At 38.5% G+C, this 21,707-nt stretch overlaps 1 protein-coding gene across 4 annotated transcripts in view; it reads left to right on the top strand.

Moving 5' to 3' along the window:
* AOX1 (aldehyde oxidase 1) overlaps positions 1–18,430 on the top strand; it is a 123,908-nt gene extending 105,478 nt beyond the window's left edge. For 3 of the 4 annotated variants that reach the window (XM_027873821.1, XM_027873822.1, XM_027873819.1), the window contains 2 exons: positions 16,979–17,054; positions 17,204–17,261. In XM_027873821.1, the coding sequence (XP_027729622.1) occupies positions 16,979–17,032 (54 nt within the window). In that variant the 3' untranslated portion in view covers positions 17,033–17,054; positions 17,204–17,261. The other variant, XM_027873820.1, reaches the window with a different exon arrangement.
* The last annotated feature ends 3,277 nt before the right edge of the window (positions 18,431–21,707 follow it).

Genomic DNA, 21,707 nt, shown 5'->3' with positions numbered 1-21,707 from the left:
TGATTTGAAAAGTATGGGTCTTTTTAAGTACTTATCTTTGGGACTAGAAGGCCTGTCTTCAAAATTCCTTTGAAATGCAAATGTCTCTCTAAGAGTTTTTCAAAGTCTAAATGTTTCATAAATGACCTCCCCTTGTTTTCATGTGGCAAGTTAAATTTTGCTGGAGAGATAAGTACAGGTTTGGTGCTAATGCTTCTTAATATTATATCTGTTAAATTCTTATGTCTCCAATCATTCCTAATCTTTCTTAAGAAATCTACTATAGAGCATTGGCCCTGGAGTCATGAAGACCTGAGTTCAAATCTAGCCTCAGACACATAACACTCACTAGCTGTGTGACTCTGGGCAAGTCACTTAACTCCAACTGCCTAGCCAAAAACAAACAAACAAAAAAAAAGAAATCTACTGCAATCCTCATTGATATCCCTTGGTAGACATCATTGTTGTTTTCGTAAAGTTCGCTAGATTTATTCCTTGTAGAATTGTTGGGACTTTTTGTTCATTCTTCTTGCTCAGAGGACCAATGACGTCACAAGGGTGATGTCTTGACTCTATTGTGTCTAGAAGGCTTGAATTCTTAGTGTTTCCATGTCAGGGTCCTGTCAACTCCTTCTATTTAGACATTGTCCTCTCTTTTTGGTCATTCTGAAAAGTTTCCTTGAATAATTTCTCGGGATAGTCTTTCCATATTTTGTAGATTACAGTGAGTTTCCCTGCCAGAATCCAGTAGCCCTATCTAAATGTTTATGATCAAATACTTAAAATTTTTAGTTTGCTCAGAGATCTGTTATTAGAATTGCTTAGTTTATATGCCTCAATACTTACCAAATCATTTAATCCTAATTACCTCCAAAGTTAGAGTTCCCTTAAAGTGGGACCAAAACATGGTATACCCCATATTTGACAAGGAAAATCCTTTATCTCCACCCCCCCCCATATTATGCACTGATCAGTATGTTGAACATTCTGTCAAATCTTTTCAGCAAACAGCAGGATTCAATTTTCTAAACTAATATATGGTATGAGGAGCAGGCAAGATTGAAGCACGATCATCTGGTCCCTAAATTCACTACCTCAGAGTTATCCTCAATTCCTTGATCTTCCTCACCCCACATATCCAATCAGTGGCCAATTTTGTAATTTCTTTAGAAACATTTCTTAGAAACATTTTCCTTCTCTCTACTCACACAGCCACCATTCTCCTTCAAGTCCTAATCTTTCAAAAACCTTCTAATTGTTCTCTCTGCTTCAAATCTGTCCTCATTCCAATCCATCCTCCTCAAGACCAACAAAGTGGTTTTCCCAAAACATAAATCTAAGAATGTTTCTCCCGCACCTCCACCCTATCTCCCCTTATTCAGTAAACTCCAATAGTTCCCTATTATCTCCAAGATCAGATATAAATTCTTGTTTGACATTTAAATCTCTTTACAACCTGGCCTCTTACTGTCCTTTTAATCTTTAACATATTAATCTTCTCCATGATTACCTGCTTACTTTCTCCAGCCATACCTGCTTACTTGTTCTTCCTTACACCCCATGCCTCATCTCCCATCTCCATACTGTCTTCCATGCTTAGAATGTTCTTCCTTTTCATCTCTGACTCTTAAAATCCCTGGGCTTCTGAGGTTAAGTTCAAATCCCATGTCCTATAAGAGGCCTTTTCCAGTCACCTCAGCTGTTAATGCCTCTCCCTCTAAGAATATCTTCCATCTATTCTGTATCTTGTATGTTGTCTTGACTTTGTCTTGCCACTGAACTTCAGTGACTCTGGAGGAGAGAGTGAGGCATGCTGACTATGTGACTGAGAACTTAGTTAAGATCATTACATGTTATCCACAGGATCCAACAATTTGTCATAAGACTTGGACTGAACAGACAAGAACTATCTGTAGACCAAACCATGTAACTAGTATAAGCCCACAATACCGGACTATTAAGAAACTAAGAGTGAGGAGGAATGGTCTTAGGACAGATGGAATCCCAATCTTGAATAGTGTCACACAGGGATATGCCCTAGCCTCCCATCTTCTCAATTTATATCTTAACCAACTTGGTACTGCTACTAGGTGAAATGTGTTCATATTCTGATAGAGAAGACAAAACTTATTTGTTTGCTCGAAAAGTATTTAAAGAGCACCTATTCTATACAATACACTGTGCTAGGTACTAGAGAAGATGCATAAATATGTAAAATATGGGCCTCTATCCTCAAGGATACCATAATGTAGGAAATATAACATGTACATAAATAAATACATTATAAATCAGAATGTGACAAGTGCATAAAAAGTACATAAAGTTCACCTTCTTGATTCTTATATTATCTCTGGGAGCTGTCTTAGAAATTACTTGGACTTGTTGGTTACGATCAGAAGGAATGGCTTAACATCTTTCTCACTAAAACTAAAATTATCATATTTTATATGCATTTCCCAGCATTTAAGAGGATAAACTTAAATAACCCCATCTAAAAAAGTCAATCCATCTTGCCCTAGTAGGTGCAGAAGTTAGATGCTAGGATGTTAGAACTAAAAAGACCCTTAGAAATAGTCTAGTCTAATATTGATAGACTTAACCCTTCTCAGCAATACAAGGATCTAAGACATCTCCAAAGGCCTCACGGTGGAAAATGCTATCCACATCCAAAGAAAGAACTATGGAGTTTGAATGCAGATCAAAGCATATTATTTGCTATTTTTTTTCTTCTGTTGCGTTTTGTTTCCTCTTTCTGGTGGTTCCTCCTACTAGTTCTAATTCTTACTTACAACATCACTACTGTGAAAATACGTTTAACAGGAATGTAAATGTGTAGCCTATATCAGATTGCACGCCATCTTGGGGAGGGAGGTGGGGAGAGAGGGGGAGAAAAATTTAAAACTCAAAAGCTTATGGAAGTGATTGTTGATAACTCAAAAAAAATTAATTCAAAAAAGAAATAGTCCAGCCAAACACTTCCTTTAAAAAGAAGAGGGTTTTTTTGATAGTGTTTATTTTTATATTACAATCATTCCCAGACATAATCTATCCCCACCTCTACCCCTGCATTGAACTCTTCCTTTTAACAAAGAAAAACAGTTAAACAAAACCAACTAACTAACCACGGTCTCTAGAAACCGTTTCTGACAGTACATGCAACATTCTCCACCCCGCCACCTATCTGTTCCTGGGGGCCAAAATTAGGCATGAAATTAATCAAGGTCCAGCTTCCTCTGAGTATTCGTTTCATTTGCATTGTTATGGCCATTGTGTATAATATTCCCATCTTGCTTAGTGCACTCTGCATTCATTTATGCAAGTCTTTTCATGTTTTTCTCAATTTCTCATAATCATCATTTTTTCCTGCACCTTAGTATTCCATTACATTAATCTACCACAGTTTGTTCAACCACTCCACACGCAATGAGCATCCATTTTATTTCTAGTTCTTTGCTACCACAAAAAGTGCAGCTATGAATATTTTGTGATTCAGGGGAAAACCTTTCAATTTGATGGATAAGGAAAGTCATCTGTTTGAGAACTAGAGAGGTGAAGTCATTTTCCTAAGGCCACATAGAATCGTATATTCTACAGGTTCTTTCATGGATGAGAGGGTTTGATGGTAGAAACTTCCCTAAAATTCTTTCATGCTTTAGCCAACTCTCCTCTGTAATAAATGGCATAGAACTACAGAATCTTTACCTAGTATACACAAAAGCTTAAGAAGATTCAAAGTTCTTTTTTTAAGAAAAAAAAAACGGGTTCCTATAACCCTGTTGCCCACCTCCATGATAAAATCAGTTGGCCATCTGTGTGGGTGAGAAAAAAATCTGGCTCTTAAACTTTCACAGTTGAATGATTGCTTTGCCTCCTTCACATCTGGCATTTAAAGTCTGTGGTTTTCACTTTTACAAACAATATAGATAATCTGCACTGTGGTTTGTTAGATAATCCAATCATGAGTCGAATGTGAGTTAGTACCAGCCAAAGGCTCACTCAAGACATCTGGAGTTTAGGAGAGTTGAAGATATACATTAGTTACCTATTATTCAAGAATGTCCAGACTCTATCCTTCCATTAAGTTTGATCATCAAATACCAAAGGACCTAGATGATATTACCTAGAGTCCTAGGCCTAGAATCCTAAAGAAATGTCTTGACTGAACTAATTTTTTTAACTGTTTTATTGATCCTTTTTATTTATGTATTTATTGGACCAAAGTCACTTCTTGATATACTCCCTCCCCAACAATGATAACTCCCTTATACCAAAAAAAAATTAAGTAAAACCAACCAACAAACAACTGCTCCTGACAGCATAAACAGAATTCAGCACTCATATTTTCTCCAACCGCACTGAAATGAGTGTTTAATCATCTGTTCTTTGTAACCAAAATTGATCATTACATTTCATCTGAATTCATCTTCCTTTTAGTGTTTTCATTTAAATGATTGCATTCATTATGTCAGTCAATCAATAAACATTTATTAAGCACCTACTGTATGCCAGGTACTGTGCTAAGCACTGGGAATACAAAAAGAGGTAAAAGATAGACAGCCCTTGCCTTCAAGGAGCTCACAATCTAAAGGGGGAGACAACAAGCAAACAGATATGTACAAATAAGCTATAGGCAAGATACACTGAAAATGATCAACAGAAGGAAGGCATTAGAATTAAGAGGACAGTTATCCTCTCCACATCATATGAGGTAAGGGCACAGCACCCCCGCAATCTGGAAAATCTGCATAAAATTTTTGGCCTTTCGTTCGTACCAGAGAAGTCTGAATTTTTTTCATTTGCTTTTACAGGATGTTTCTAGTACCTCATTATAAATGTGGGTTGATATTATACAATGCTATACATATATTTCATGCATTTCTTCTTCTGTGTCATCTGCTGGCCTTGCAGTATCATTTGCAGCAGATTTCACAAAATTCCCAAAAAAATTCCCATTTAATTTCTTATGCCAACCTATGATGTATTGAAACCTCGATGGGGAAAGTTGAGATGTGGAAGGGGTAACTGTAGTTGGGAAAGGCTTCCTGTGAAAGGTAGGATTTTAGTTGGGACTTAAAGGAAGCCAAGGAAGCTAGTAAGAGGAGATGAAGAGAGAGAGCATTCCAAGCACAGGGGACAGCCAGAGAAAATGCCCAGAGCTGAGAGATGGAATATCTTATTAAGTATAACAGCCAAGAGGACAGTATCACCAGATCAAAGAAAATGTGTTGAGGAGTAAGGTGTAAGAAGACTGGAAAGATAGGAGGGGCTAGGTTTTGAAGGGCTTTGAATGCCAAACAGAGCATTTTATACTTGATCCTGGAGGCTATAGGGAGCCACTGGAGTTTATAGAGTAGGGAAGTGACATTGTCAAACTGCAATTTAGGAAAACCCCTTTGGTGGCTGAATGGAGGATGGATTAGAATAGGGAGAGACTTGAGGCAGTCAGACTCACCAATAGGCTATTGCAATAGTCCAGGTGTGAGGAGATGAAGGTCTGTACCAGAGTAGTGGCAATTTCAGAAGACAGAAAGGAGCATAAGAGAGATGCCTCAGAGATGTTGAAACGGTGAAATCAATAGGTCTTTACAACATATTGGATATGGAGGAGGGAAGAGGGGGAGAGATAGTGAAGAATCAAAGATGACACCTATGTTACGAGCCTGAGGAATTGGGAAGATTTTGTTGCCCTCAATAGTAATAGGGAGAGTATAGGACAAGGAGGATTTAGGGGAAAAGATAATCAGTTCCATATTGGACTTGTTGAGTTTAATATATCTACTGGTCATCCAGTTCAAGGCATCTAAAAGGCAGTTGGAGATGCCAGATTAGAGGTCAGCAGGGAAGTTGGGACAGATAGGTAGATTTAAGAATCATCAGCACAGAGATGATAATTAAATCCATGGGAGCTGAGGACATCACCAAATGAAGTAGTATAGAGTAAAAAAAGAGGGCATGAGCTGGATGAAGATCCAGAAAAGGGGACAGACAAGGAGCAATCAGAGAGTGTCAAAGGCTACAGAGAGGTTAAGGAGAATGAGGACTGAGAAAAGGCCATTGGATTTGTCAACTAAGAGATCACTGGTAACTTTGGACAGAGCAGTTTCAGTGGAATGATAAATTCAGAAGCCAGATTATAAAGGGTTAAGAAGAGACAGAGAAGAGAGAAAAGTGAAGGCACCTATTGTTGAAACTCTCTTTAAAGAGTTTGGCCACAAAGGGCAGAAGAGAAGATAGGATGATAGCAGGGAAACGTGGATGAAGTGAGGGTTTTTTTCAGGATGGGGGAGACATGGGCATGTTTATAGACAGTAGGGAAGGAGCCAGTAGATGGGGAGAGATTGAAAATAAGTAAAAGTACAGGGATGATAGAAGGACAAATTTGTTGAAGGAGAAAGGATGAAATGAGAGTGCTTGTGAGCAGGAAGAGGGGTTAGCGTTGGTAAGGAGTAAAGCCACTTCATGTGAGGCGGAGGTGAAAGAGAAGAGAGTGGAAGAAGGAGAGAAGGGGGAGCTCATGACAAATGGCCTCAAATTTCCTATAAAATATGTGGCAAACCTCTTAGCTGTGAGGGGAAAGTGAGGGGAAGAGGGGAGATTTGAAGAGGGATGAAAAGGTTTGGAAGAGCCACTGTGGAGAATATGACAGTGAGTTGATAAGGGAGGTATAGTAGGATTGCCTATTAGCAGTGAGACTGTGTAACATAAATTTGTAGTGAGCCCAGTGAGAATGGTTACATGATTTTCTCCACTTTTGTTCAGTAGCACATGTGTGGGAGCAAAGGCAGCAAATGGTGGGAGTGATCCAAGGTCACGACTTAGCAGGACACAATTGGTGAAATAAAGGGGTTAGAGATTTAAGAGAAGGACAGTATAGGATTGAATTGGCTCACCAAGGGGTCAAGATGGGGAAAAAGAGGAGAGAGTAATTAGTGCAGGGGAGGTGTCCTGGGAGAAAATTGAGCATCAAGGAATTGGAGGTCACAGTGGACAAAGAGTAGGGTTTGATAAGGGAAGGCAGAGGAAGAGGTGAAAAGCCAATAAATTATGATCAAATAAGGGGATTTGGGAATTCTTGAAAAGGAGGTGGTCAAGGATTTGATCATCTTTGTGTGTGGTGGCTAAGGCAGGGTGGAGGTATAAGCCATAAGAATTGAGTAGGTTGAGAAACTGACTGATTATGGTGTTTGAGGGAGAGTCACTATGTATACTACAGTCCAGTAGTATGGGGGTAAGAATTGGAGAGGGGAGAAAGACTGTGAGCCATGTAGAAAATTCAATGAGGAAGGAAGGGGAGTGACCTGGGAGTTTGTAGACAACAGTTACCAGGATTGTGCAGGCTGTTTTCCTGGTTCTGCTTTCATCATCCTACATCAGTTTTCACAAATGTTACCATCTTCTGTGAATTCCTCATATTTGTCATTTCATATGATGCAATACTGAATCACGTTTTCATGTTATACACTCATCTTTATAAGGGATTGATACATGAAATATGCTCTGTAACTTTTACAACACTGTAATTGAAGACTTGAATAGATTACTTGAAAGGGTCTGGTTTTTGTTGTTGTTGTTGTTTAGCTATATCAAAAATAGAAGAATACCAAAAGAAGTATAGAAGCACTCATTGATCAGAATGGATGAGATGGTGAAAACTCAATATGGGGAAAGGACAATACTTGTACAAACCTCTACTTCTACTGCTTTCTCTGCCACAAAGAAGGAAAAGAAATGAAAAAAATTAGTTTATAAGGAAGTTGAGACTCAAGATAAGTAAGGAAATAGGAAGAGAACATGTAGCTGCCCTTGATGAATTCAAGTCACCAAACCCAGGTGATTTACATCCTTATGTACTTAAAAAAATACTGGCAGATGTGATCAGCCACTACTAGAGAACTTTGAACAATCATAGATTGTGAGAAAGGTAATGCAGGATGAGAAAACGGCAGATGTTTTCCCTGTTTTCCAAAAAAAAAGGAAAGAGAAAAAAGTCTGTAAATTATAGGCTTTGAAGATTGATTCAACTACTAAGAAGATCCAATATATTACTAAAGGAGTGGTTAGTGAATATCTAGAAAAGAAAGTAGTGATCACAAAGAACTAGGACATTTCATCAAGAATATGGTTGTGCCAGGCTAACCTAATTTCCTTTATGGATAGGGCAGACTAGTGAATTAGGGAAATATTATAGAGTTTGCCTAGATTTTAGCAAACCATTTAATGAAGTCTCTCATCCTGTTCTTGTGAAAAAGACAAAGATGTGGGTCAGACAAAATAAGTGGATTTCCAACTGGTTGAATGACTTGACCCAATTAGTAGACATTACTGGTTCAACAATGGAACCTATCCAGTATAGTGCCTCCAGGGATCTGACTTGGCTCTGGGTTGTTCAACATTTTTATCTATGACTTAGATAAAAACATAAATGGCTTATTTATCAAATTTTCAGATGACTGAGAGATAGCTAAATACACTGAGTGGCAGAATCAGGATCCAAAAAAAAACTGTAGGCTAGAATACTGGGCTACCTCTAATAAGATGACATTAATATGGATACATAGGCAGCATAGAGTAGTAGAGTATAGGCCTTAAGGGTCAGGAAGACTTGGGTTCAAATGGCCTCTGACACCTGCTAGCTGTGTGACCATGGGTAAATCACGTAACACCTCAGTGGCCCAAGCAACTCTAAATTCAGACTTTTCTAATCTGCTTTGGAATAAGGAGCTTCCACACTAAGCAGATATCTCATAATAAAATGTAAAGTCATTCACTTGGGTTCAGAAAAATCAGCCTCACCAGTACAAGATAGGGGAGGCAATACTATTCAATACATTGTTTATCTCTGTGGATTACATGCTCAATATGAATCAATAGTGTGATTTGGTTGACAAAAAAAAAAGTTCAGGCAATCTTAAACTACACAAAGAGAGGCCCTGTGTCCAAGATATAGGAAGGTGATAGTTCTGGCATATATTGTTCTAACCAGACCGCATCTTCAGTATTGTGTTCAGTTCTGGATATCACCTTTGAGGGAGGCCACTGATGAGCAGATCATGTCCAGACTAAGTAAAGAGCATGAGATGGACCACTGGAGAATCCATTAAAGAAAACTGGGATGTTTAGCCTGAAGAAGAATAGACTTAGAGGGTACATCATAGCTGTGTTTTAGTATCTGAAGGGCTGCCACTTGGAAGAAGGGATTAAATTTGGTGCAAATTTATTTTGCTTGGCCCCTGAGGGTAGAATTAGAAACAATGAGTGGAAGTAACAGAGACGTAATTCTGGCTCAACGTAAGGAAAAACTGTCTAATTATTAGAGCTGTTCAAAAGTGGAATGGGCTGCATCAGGAGGTTGTGGGTTCTCTTATATTAAAAGTCTTTTCATAAAGTCTGAATGATCACTTACTTCGAGGAGATCCTATAAGCACAGTCTTTATTCCAGTAAGAGTGAAATGAGATGAGCTCTGAGGTCCCTTCCAACTGGAACAGTCTGTGATTCATTAACACTGTCCACTATTAATCAACATTCTTTATATAAGGATGCATGTAATAAATAATAATATCACACTTATACAGTGCTTTCAGATTTACAAGTACTTTTTTCCCAATAATCCTTAGAGACAGACGGGCAAAGAAAATTATCATTTTACAGAAGAAACTGAACTTCAGAGAATTAAGTAATTGGTTCAGTGTCATACCTCTAGGAAATGTCAAAGCTGATTTAATGCTGACCAAAAAAAAGTCTTCACAGACAAATTTGTTTGTTTTGTTAGACAAAAGAGTCATGGAATCTAATTGTTTCCCTTTATGCCTTAGCTGCCAGGAAACTTAGACCTAACTTCAATGACCAGCTATAGTAATTAGCTCATCTCAGATGATTCCTGGCAAGATCCATTCCTCTGTTCCTCTTGGTGGGTCTTTGTTCTGGTTTTACTCTTAACAAGTGCTGTTTACTTACATGTTTCCTCAAATCCTTTTGCTGGTAGGTAGGAGTATAAACCCAAAATAAACATATCAACAAAGAGAGTCTACCAGCTTCTTATTTTCTACAGGTTTAAAAATCCACTTAACTGTAGTGTGCATTAAGGTTTTAGTGAGGTTTTGGCCATCCTGTAAGTTCCTCTGAGCCCAAACCAACTGAAGAAAGTATGCCAAGTAGTGGAATATCTGGCAGTTGCCACAGGAGCTGGGTCAGTGGCATCTGCAAGGCAGGAGCCATGATTGCATATTCCTTTCCCTCTAGGCCTCCAATTCATGTACCTGTTGGAAGTTGTACCTAGGTAATATCTTCACAGTACAAACTACTAGGCTTTACAGCATCAAAGATTATAGAATGTAAACTGGAAAGGACTTCAGAAGTCATTTAGTCTTACTTAATAGATTAGGAAACAGGTCCAGAGAGGATAAAGGTTTTGTACAAGGTGACATGGATAGTAAGTAAAAGATCAGGATTCAAACCTAGTTGCCCTGACTCCAAATCCAGCATTTTCCTCCTGCACTATACTGTTTCCCATTGATGTAAATAACTGAGCAAAGTTAATATTCTTTTCCATTAAATTGCTTTCTCCACAAAAGTAGAACTCTATTAAAAGACCTGTGCATAATTTATAAACATAAGAAGGTATGTGGTCACTGGTGCCAGGTATGATGCTAAAGAGATTCTCTTAGTAGCAATTCTGACCACCTCTAGCTTGATCCCCATTTTCCTCTCATGGGTCAGCTTCACCTTCCTCAATCACAGCATTCTAAAGTCATAGAAGTATTCATTGTTAATGGCCATGACTTATTAACACAACCGGATCACATATAAGAAACACAAAAGAGAATAAAAACAATGCTTCCAATAGTAGGTTGATTTCCACTCTTCTCAGCCAAGCTGAAGAGAATGGAAGGGAAAAAAATTATTCAGAGTTTAAATTAGCAGGACCTTTTACAACAAAGCTCTTTGAGGAAACCAGAAGAGAAAAAAAGTTATGGACTAGAATTCCACTTGCTCTCACCAGACAAGGTAAATCAGGGTGAAACTAACAGCTCCCACTGGTGAGAGGTAAAGGGAGCAAGCAGACATTAGATGGCATAATAGAGTACCGGGCTAGAAGTCAGGGAGACCTGAGTCCAAATACGACCCTAAAAACTTCTTAGGTTTGTGACCCTGGGAAAGTTACTTAACTTCTGCCTGCCTCAGTTTCCTCAACTGTAAAATGGAGATAATAATAGCACTTCTCAAGATTGTTGTGAGGATCAGATGACATATTTGGGTTTTTTTAATTTAATTTATTTTTAATTTATGAAATAAAACAAGCATTTCCATAACATAGTAGAATAGAAAAAAGATAATTGTTCATGAAATTGCAAATCTATTATGTACTATTTGCTATTCCTTTTAAAATATAATAAAGTTATCATGTAAATTTTTTCTTCCCTCCCACCCCAGCCTAGAAATATCCTCCATTAGACAAAAATATACGTATGTGTGTATATGTACAAAATTATTCTATACATACTTCTCCTTATCAGTTATTTCCCTTAATATTGACAGTACTTTCCTTTATATGTCCTTTGTAGTTAATTTGGGTATTCATCAAAATGACTTAGTCACTCAAAGTTGTTCTTAAAACAATGTTGCTACTACTGTATACAATATTCTCTTGGTTCTGCTCATTTCACTCTTCATTATTTTGTGCAAGTCTATCCATGTTTTTCTAAAATCAATAAGCTCATCATTTCTTATAGCACAGTAGTATTTCATCATGATCATACACCATAACTTGTTTAGCCATTCCCCAACTGATGGGCATCCCTGAAATTTCCAGTTCTTTGCCATCACAAAGAGAGCTGCTATAAATATTTTTGAACATACAGATTCTCTTTCTTTTTCCCTGATCATCTTTGGTAATAGACCTAGCAGTGGTATTGCTGGGTCAAAGGATATAAGCAGTTTAGTAACTCTTTGGGCATGATTTCAGATTCCTCTCCAAAATGGTTAGATAAGTTCATAGTTCTACCAATAGTGAACTGGCGTTCCCATTGTCCCACATCCCCTCCAACATTTGTTGCTTTCCCCTTAAATCATTTTAGCCAATCTGATAGGTGTAAAATGATACCTCAAGGTTGTTTGAATTTCTCTAATCAATAATGATTTAGAGCAGTTTTTCATATGACTATAAATTGTTTCAATTTCTTCCTTGGAAAACTGCCTGTTCACATCCTTCAACCATTTATTAATTGGGGAATAACTCATATTCTCATAGATTTTACAAAGTTCTTTATATATTTGAGATATGAGACCTTTATTTGAGAAACTGTCTATAAAATTTTTCTCAATTTTTTTGCTTTCCTTCTGATCTTGACTACATTTGTTGTATCTGTACAAAACCTTTTTTAATTTAATCAAAATTATCCATTTTATATCTCACTCTGCTCTCTATCTCTTGTTTATTGACGTAATAGTTGTAACGAACTTAACACAGTGCCTGGCACCTAGTAGGCACTTAATAAAGTCCCTTTCCCTCTCACAGATGGAAGCTGTTAGATTCACCCTGATCAGGTCTTCATACTATCTCTCCTCTGGCTCCCTCCAGTCCTCCCTGATCTGGTCTTGTATGCAAGAACATAACTTCCTGATTTACTCTTAGTAAGTTATTAGAGTAAAAATTTTTAAAAAATAACTTATCAGAGTATATTGATTAACAAACATTTATTAACTACTTATTATGTTCCAGGCACTGGATATATGCAATCATTGCTCTCACTGTGGCCATTCACAGCTTCAGGGCAGCTCAATGCCAAAACCCATGTTTTCTCTCCTTGATTCTATATTTGTGGATCAAAAAAAGTTGGAGAATGGTAGCAGAATGAACGGTGACCATCCCTTTTGTATTTCTTGTTGCTATCTGAAGGAAAGGTCCTGCAAAAGTGACCAAAAAACTCGAGTAAACCCCATTTCAGGTCCATCAACCAAACTGAATACATATGGCACATGGCCTGGTTTGCCATGACACTCCAGTCTTGTTTGCCTGCTTCAAAACCAAAGGCCATAACCATACAATCGGAACTCATTCAGCGGTATCAGCAGCCCAGTTTTGAACATTTCTTGGCTGTGAGGAATCTTTTGTCAGCCCTAAAATATATTAGTTCCTGTCTTACACATTGTCCTGGGCCACGCGTTTTTCTTCCCACAGTCTGGTAAAATCTGACCACAGCAGACTATGGGCAGTGAAGAAACACGCCAAGCCAGAACGTCATGTGGACCATGTGATATGCACTGACCCTGCGGTCCTCAGATTACATGAGTCATTGTGGGCGCTTAGAGAAGATGAAGGATAATATATTGGGACATGTTTAGACACTCTCTGGATTTCAAAACATAATTAGAATATATAATTAAATATGGGTGTTTGGCTTATTAAGTCTCAGGACTATTTTCTCTAAGTCTTCACATTCTGAGGGGATGAAAAATTACATTATGGCTCTTGAGGGCTCTAATCAAAACAAATGAAGAAATACTAACCCCAATTTACCACCCCAAAAATGACGAATTTTTTTTTTTTTTATATTACATGGGTAACATGTAAACTCTACCACAGAAGTTCAGATTCAACTTAAGCGCTTCATAACTCTTTTCCCCGGAAATGGGTCTTATACAACTAGTTTATATGTTAAATTTATGAAGGATCCTTGTTCTTATATGTACATGCATAGTACATAGAGAGTAATCATAGAAGTATTGGGCAAGTGGGCTGGGGATTGGATAAGGAAAGATCTCCTTTAGAAGATAGGATTTGAGCTGTCTTTTTAAAAATTGAATTCTGTTTTATTAATTAACAAATCTATTTTCTCTCTCTCCCACCCCTTACACCTTTTAACAAATAGGCATAGTCAAGCAAAACAAATTTCCTCATTGTCCGTGTTGAAACAACATTTTTCATTCCGTACCTTGAATCCATTGCCTCTCTGTCAGGGGTTGGATAAGAGGCTTCATCATAGGTCCTCTGGAAGCTTGAATGATCATTTATTGATTAGCGTTTTCAGCGCTTGCAAAGTCATTTGTTTTTTGTTTTGTTTTGGTTTTTTTGCTAGGCAATGGAGTTAAGTGACTTGCCTAGGGTCACACAGCTAGTAAGTGTCAAGTGTCTGAGGCCGGATTTGAACTCAGATCCTCCTGACTCCAGGGCCAGTACTCTCTCCACTGCGTCACCTAGCTGCCCCAAAGTCATTTACTTTTACAGTACTGTTGCTATTGTATAAATATTGTATAAATTGTTCTCTTTGTCCTACTCATTCCATTCTTCGTCAGTTTATATGTCTTTGAAATGGTTCATTTTTATAATATTGATGTTAATAGTATAAATTATTCTTCTGGCTCTACTCACTTCCTGTATCCATTTGTACAAGTCTTTCCATGTCTCTTTGAAACAGCCAGTGGTGAATGGGATAGTGAGTTAATTAGGGAGATATACCAGGATTGCCTAGCAGCAGTGAAAGTCCAGTTGAAGTAATATGACTTAAATTTGTAGTAGACTCAGTTAGCACCGTTTCATTATTTTCTGTACCTACGTTTATCAGTATGTGTGTAGGAGTGAAGGCGGCAGATGTTGGGAGTGATTTAACATTAACGCTTGCCAGGGTAAAATTGACAATAGGATGAGAGGGCACTGGACTCAAGAGAAGAGGACAGTGTTGAGTTGAACTGGTTCACCATGCGGTCAATATGGGGAATGGAGGAGAGTATGGCTGGTACAAAGATGATGACCTCGAAGAGAACGGAGGGATCAAAGGATTGGAAATCATTAAGTTGAAAACCTATGAGGTCAGGGGGCTTGAGGGAGCATTAATAGATATGTTGAAGTCCCCTAGTAGGAGGACAGGAGTTGGGAAGAAGAGAAAGACAGCAATCCTAGCACTGAACTCACTGAGGAAAGAGGGGGTGTGTCCTGGAGGACAATAAACAATAGCTACCAAAATTTTGATTAGGTGAGAGATATGTATTGAGTGAATCTCAAAGGAGGAAACTTAACCAAGTGATAGTGGTCAAAGGAGAACTTGGAAGTGGCCATGGGAGAGCAAGGAGTATTCATTTCCAACTCCCCCACCTTCACCAGGGGAATGAGTGATAGTACAGCCATTGCTAGAAAAGGCAGCCGGGGAGGATGTGTGATGAGGAGAAGACCAGGTCTCAGTGAGAGCCAGGACATGGGAGAAGTGGGAAAGGAAAAGATTTAAGATGAAAGCAAATCTGTTGTCTACGGAGCAGACATTCCAAACAAAGAGGTCGGCAGCTTTAGAGTGGGATGAGGGGAGTGGTGGGGCTGGTGTTGAGAGGAATGGGAATAAAGGATCAGGCAGAGGGGCTCAGGAATGGGCTTCAGAATCACTGGATGAGGACAGTATGACTAGAGGGGAGTTTGATAATCATTAAGTTCGGATAGATTTTCATTGTCAGGAGTTCAACCTCAGGGCAGAGTCCTCTCAGGGTGGCTAGGTGGCACAGTGAATAGAGCACTAGGCCTTAAGTCAGGAAGACTCATCTTCCTGAGTTCAAATCTAGTCTCAGATACTAGCTCTGTGACCCTGGGCAAGTCACTTAACCCTATTTGCCTCAGTTTCCTCATTGTAAAATGAGCTGAAGAAGCCCATGGCAAACCACTCCAGTATCTTCGCCAAGAAAACCCAAAATGGGGTCACTGAAGATATAACTGAACAACAACAAAGAGTCTCATCAGGGCTTTAGGCAATTCAGGCTAGGGGACAAGTACTTGGAACTCGAGTCTCCTTCCCCCGAAGCCAAAAACCAGTCTGAAGACTTGATGGAATGGCCTTTCTCCACTTCCCCGGAAGAAAGGAGTCTTGTTCTTCTTGATGGAAAAGTATTTCTCCTCTTTCTGAAACTGGAGACCACACAGGAGATGTAGTATGATGAAATAGCACCCTTTCCCCTCACCACAAAGGTGGGAGATTGGTGGGACAGAGTGGCATCTTCTGTCTTCTCCCCTTACTTCAAAGGCAGGAGATTGGAATGGCTTTCCTCCTCTTCCCAAGGAGACACATGGAATGGAATGGAATAATATTTGTAAAAAGCTTAGCACAGTGCTTGGCACATAGTAAGGTGCTTAATAAATGCTTTTCCCCTTTCCCCATCTACATCTCGTCTCACCACAAAAGTGAAAGGGAGTATGATGTAGTCAAATGGGGATGAATAAAAGGATTGCCATGAGGCAGTGAGAGTCCATTTGAGAGATTAGAATGTGGAGAGCAGAAGTGTAAAATGATGTAACACTCTCTAGTGCAGCTGAATCAGATTAAAATGCAATTGAGAAATATTTTTTAAAAAACAGAAATACAACAGAACATAGCTAATGTTAATATGTGGTTTTATATGTCAATACGCACAAGCAGGAATCCTTATGTAAGGTTTAATGCCACCACCTCTTCCTCCCCAGCCCCCCCCCCACTCCCCACTTTCCATTTGAGTTTGACACCACTAGTGTAGAGAGAGGTAGCTAGGTGGCACAGTGGATAGAATAGGCGCCTGGAGTCAGAAGACTCATCTTCTTGAGTTCAAATCTGGCCTCAGACACTTACTAGCTGAATGATCCTGCACAAATCACCCTTGTTTGCCTCAGTTTCCTCATGAACTAGAGAAGGAAATGGCAAACTATTCCAATATCTTTGCCAAGAAACCCCAAAAAGGCTCACAAAGAGTTGGACAGTACTAAACAACAACACAGTGTAGAGGGTTGATCCTATAGACCTATTCAACTTGCTGAGGTTAAATGCCTGAGGCCATTGTCCTTATAAGTCTTTGAATATGTAGGAAGCACTGTGCCTAATCAATTATGTGGGATCTAATGTGGGATCTGCCCCTTCTCCCAAGGACTAGGGCTGTCCCATGTAAATTTTTTTTTAAACTTAAAGATATATAGACATTCTTTTCACAGTGAATTATTGTTCATGTAATATCACTACAGTATTAACAAATGATGCTTCGTGTTCTTTTTCTTAGATCCCAATAGATGATGCAAAGACCTTTAAGCCTTGGTGTATCCCTATTGCTTAAAATCATCATCATTTCCTAAAAGGTAAGATCCTTTCAGTTCACAAATTCATTCATTTACCTGTGAATATGAAACCTATCCATTCAGCTATTTACTGGCATGCTAAATAAATTAAAGGAAGGCCTTGAACTCTTTCTTCTATATTTTATTCTCTATAAATTTTTTTGTTTCAGATATTGAGGAACCTTTCCATGATTTGAATGAATTAAATTACAAGGATGGCTTTTTTTTTTTCCAAACTAGACCCAGAACTCCTCTTCAGATCTATTCGACCTAGCCATGGAAAAACATAACCAGTTTTAGAAACACTGCTACAAGTTCTCATAGTCATGACAGACGATCAACACTTAGATAGGAAATTTGTTGGATATCACTGTCCATTTATCCACAAACACATGCTTTGTAGGATACAATTATATTTCTTTCTGATTGATTTTTGGCTTTTTATAATGAAATTAAGCCTTCTTTTACCTCTTAACTAACATAGTCCTCTCTAGTGCTAGAAATGGGATTACCACTTAAGTCTATTTGTAAAATATTTTTGTATTGATGCTTTTTATCTTCATATCATAAAGACCTTCTCCTCTCTCTCTCTCTGCTCCTTCCCTCTAAAAGACTGAACCTTCCATTATTATACTATTTCTAAAGCATTAGTTAATAGTAGTATACTAAAATGAGTTTGAGGGGTAGTAGCGGGCTTGGAGCCAGAAAAATCCTGAGTTCCTGGCCCACTTTCCTTACAAAAACATTTGGACATAGGTACTATTGTAATACTCATTTCATGAATGAGTAAAATGAGGCTCAGAGACCTGGGCCAATGTCACACAGCTAGTGAGTCAGGGGAGCTGGATTTTTAACCAAGGCCTTCGGACTCCGAAGCCTAAGAACTTGGCTTCTTGTCGGAACTCCACCTGTTACCTGACCTTGGCTTAGTCATGCCAGCTCTTCTCATCTGTAAAAATCAGGGCATTGGACTACATAATCACTAAAGTCCTTCCAGTTCCAACATTGCATGCACGTTAGATGTTCGAGGGAAGATCGTAGTCATCAACCAGGCAATAGTTGTTTCAAGTAATTTTGCTTGGAGTGGAGAGGGATGCAGAAAGACATTTAAAGATGTTTTAAAATATTCATTGACATAGAACAGCTGCTTTTTTAAAAATTTAGTAAGTTTATGAACAACAAATAATACGGTTCACATTAATATTTGTCCAATTTTCTTCAATACTGAAAAGCACATACATTTAATAATGAGGTCTCACATGGGACAAAGTGGGTCATAAAGAACCATCATGTTGTAGTTATCATGCCTACAACTGTTATAATTCAGGGGCAGCTAGGTAGTGCGGTGGATAGAGCACCGGCCCTGGAGTCAGGAGGACCTGAGTTCAAATCCAGCCTCAGACACCCAACACTTACTAGCTGTGTGACCCTGGGCAAGTCACTTAGCCCCACTGTCTAACAAAAACAAAAACAATTGTTATAATTCAAAATACCTGCTCCCACATGACCCCATAGTCCTAAATTTTCCAGTCTTTAAAAAGAAAATAAACTGACATATGAATTGGGCCCAATCTGATCAAGAAGCAAAAAATAAACTGTTTTTATTTGTGAAGGATAGCTAACACACTGGATAAACCCCCAAAAATTGTTACATGCCAGAACATTTCATAAGATGAAATTTAATAGGGGCAAATGTAATGTTTTACACTTAAGAAAATCAACTTCAAAGTACGGGATGAGGAGACCAAGTTCAGCAGCAGTTCTGAAAAGGATCTGGGGGTTTTAGTGGACTGCAAGCTTGATATGAATTAGTAGTATGATAAGACATCTCAAAAAAAGCTAACATGAATTAGGACTACAGCTGCATTATAACAGGGATTCCTTTTCAGGTGTGGTTATGATTAAGTGGCTTCTGAGGTTCTTTCCAACTCTAAAAATCTGTGATTCTGGGGATAAATGGCCCTTTGGGGACCAGTCATTAGTGCCAGAGAATTAAATGGCACCTTAATAACAAAAATTAATATACCATCTGATATAGTCTCATCTACCAAATCATTCCTCTCAATTATTTATGCCTATATTGAACAAAGAACAGGTTGAAGTGAGAGGACTTAGTGAATCAGGATTGCACCAGGAATCATCAGGACCTGAATTCTAAACTCGACTCTCTCACTGTGTGACCTTAGGCAAGTCACTTAACTTCTCTGGCCTCAGTTTTCTCATTTGTAAACAAAGGGGCTGGACTAGGTAATTTCTTCCTTAAAGTACTTTTCATTTCTTATAGTCCGTGATTCTACAGGATGGGTATGATATAAGCCCGGGATTCCAATCCAATATGCATGTATTATGTGCCAGACATTGCACTAGGCAAATGAGATTCAAAGACAAATGAAAAGCAACTTTACATTCTACCGGGGGATGGGGAAAGCGGGGGAGCAATATGTAAACAGATAAGCCTATACATCACAATTTGAGAAAAGAGAGAGCATTAACAACTACGGTGAATAAAGGCTTGTCATAGGATGTAGGATGCGGAGGAAGCGAGGGATTCTTGGAGGCTGAAAAGAGGAGGAAAACTGTGGCCAAGATGTGAAAGCAGGACATGGAATGCCAATGCCAGGAAACAGTAAATAGGCAGGTTTGGCTGGAACAGAGCATGCGATTCCACAATTCAAGGTGCTGCCTGAAAGCTGAGGGACAGAAATTGATAAATTGCAAAAGACAGCATTGAACAAGTTTGCCTGAAGAGAACAGAGAGCATAGCTATTGGAGAACCCAGCAATTTTGAAGGCACTTGAACTAGTTTCATAGCTTGCTCATGGGTGGCAGGAGATAAAGGACTAACACTTCATCAAAGTATCATGACATCATCCTATCCTCCCGAACCAGGATTTCAAAGACGAAAGGAATTCCAAAGCAGCAAGCTGTAAGAACAGCAGAGTCAGAGAGATGAGACCCCAGAGATGTGGGAGTAGACAGGATAAGCAAATACGGGTGGGAAGAGGGGAACTTACAGCTTAGGGCTCGGGTAAAATGAGCAAGCAGCCAGAAATGAAAACAGGAAGGAAACCAAAGAATCAGTCAGTCATATGTGTATTTCTGTGCTTTTAATAGTGATTTGGGGAGTCCTAACCAAGCTCATCTTCCCCCTTAAAGGGATGAGGTACTCCAGGGTTCTGGAATTCTAGAACAAGATAGATATACAGATATTTGCCTTCTCAACATAGGTTAAGTAGATGGTCTGTAGCTGAAAACACAAAGAACATACAAGTAGATGTATCAGGGAAATAATTCAAATGATAATTAATTAAAAGGAATATAAGAATTTATACCTCATTTGATTTTTAAGAGTAAAAATTTAATATATTTAATGATGGAATCAATTGAGAGGGTAAAAATATAATTTTATCATCTGCCTTAAATTATAGTAAATGTAAATTAGGGATTTGGAGGAAGGGTATTCTTATCTAACATTCATTTTACTCTTATCACTTTTGAAAACAAAGAGCAGTACTCAAAAAAAAAAATGAGGGGTTTGAATAACATTAAGTGAGTGGTGAATTGTGCTATTAAATCAGGATTTTCTACTAACCAGTACTTTATTGGCATGATTATCAATAAAAACACTAAAAAATAATCAATGTTTGGCTAGTTCTTTGAATTCATATAATAAGAATAATATATTTGGTAATGATACAACCTCCTTGTTTGTTTTAAAAATAATGTTGTGTTTATATTTTTATCTTTATACCAGAGACATTTTTGGGGGGCAGGTGGACTTACACACACACACACACACACACACTCCCTTGTGACAAAGAAAAGCAAGTAATAAAAACAAAACATTCAATACAGTAATCTAATTAACAACGTATACAACATGCCCCTCTGGTAGTCCCCCATTTCTCTGATGTGAGGATGCAGGTATATTTCATTATTTCTTCTCTAAGTTTGTTGTCTATTTGATGATCTTTTCATTTGCATTTTTGAAGTCACTGTGGTCACTCTTCTGCTTTTTTTGCCCTGCATTAGCCCATACAAATCTTCTCATGTTTCCCTAAATTTCTCATACGTTTCATTCCCTGCTACACTATAATATTCCATCCTGTCCATGTGCTACAGTTTTTTCCAGTCATTCTCAATCAATGGGGAGTCACTTACTATGAGATGTTGAAAATGACAAACTTAAGATCAATGATTTGGTGCTATCAAGGCTCTAAAATTAGGTAAGAGGAACTGAATGCACATTTAAACTTGGGCTACCTAATTTACACATGTCCTCTACGGCCGACATCCGGCCTAAAGCAAGTTCAACTTGTATGATTCAATTAGGCAACACTGGACTGGATCTAATTTCACAACTTCATCATCACTTGCTCCTATTATTAATGTAGGAAGCATGTTGACTCTAGAACAATGCTAAGCCCAGTGTGCTTACAATGACAACATAAGGGAAGGGTACCCAAGACCAATGCTATGAGAGCACTGCAGCCTCCGAGCTCCCCCAACATCTTTTTTCTCTTCCCGAGCTCTCAAAAACAAGAAAACCCACTCTAACTCTATCATGTCATCACAAACTAACCCCACATTTCCCCAAAACACACTACAAAGTGGTACCCAGAAATTGTCGAGAAGTATTTATTAAGCATCTACAATGTGCCGGGTACAGTGCTA

Source organism: Vombatus ursinus, unplaced genomic scaffold (genome assembly GCF_900497805.2).
Source record: "Vombatus ursinus unplaced genomic scaffold, bare-nosed wombat genome assembly UNPS02014802.1, whole genome shotgun sequence".
Classification (NCBI taxonomy): domain Eukaryota; kingdom Metazoa; phylum Chordata; class Mammalia; order Diprotodontia; family Vombatidae; genus Vombatus; species Vombatus ursinus.
Note: the sequence above shows the minus strand (reverse complement) of the source record. Positions and strands in the feature narration are given on the sequence as shown.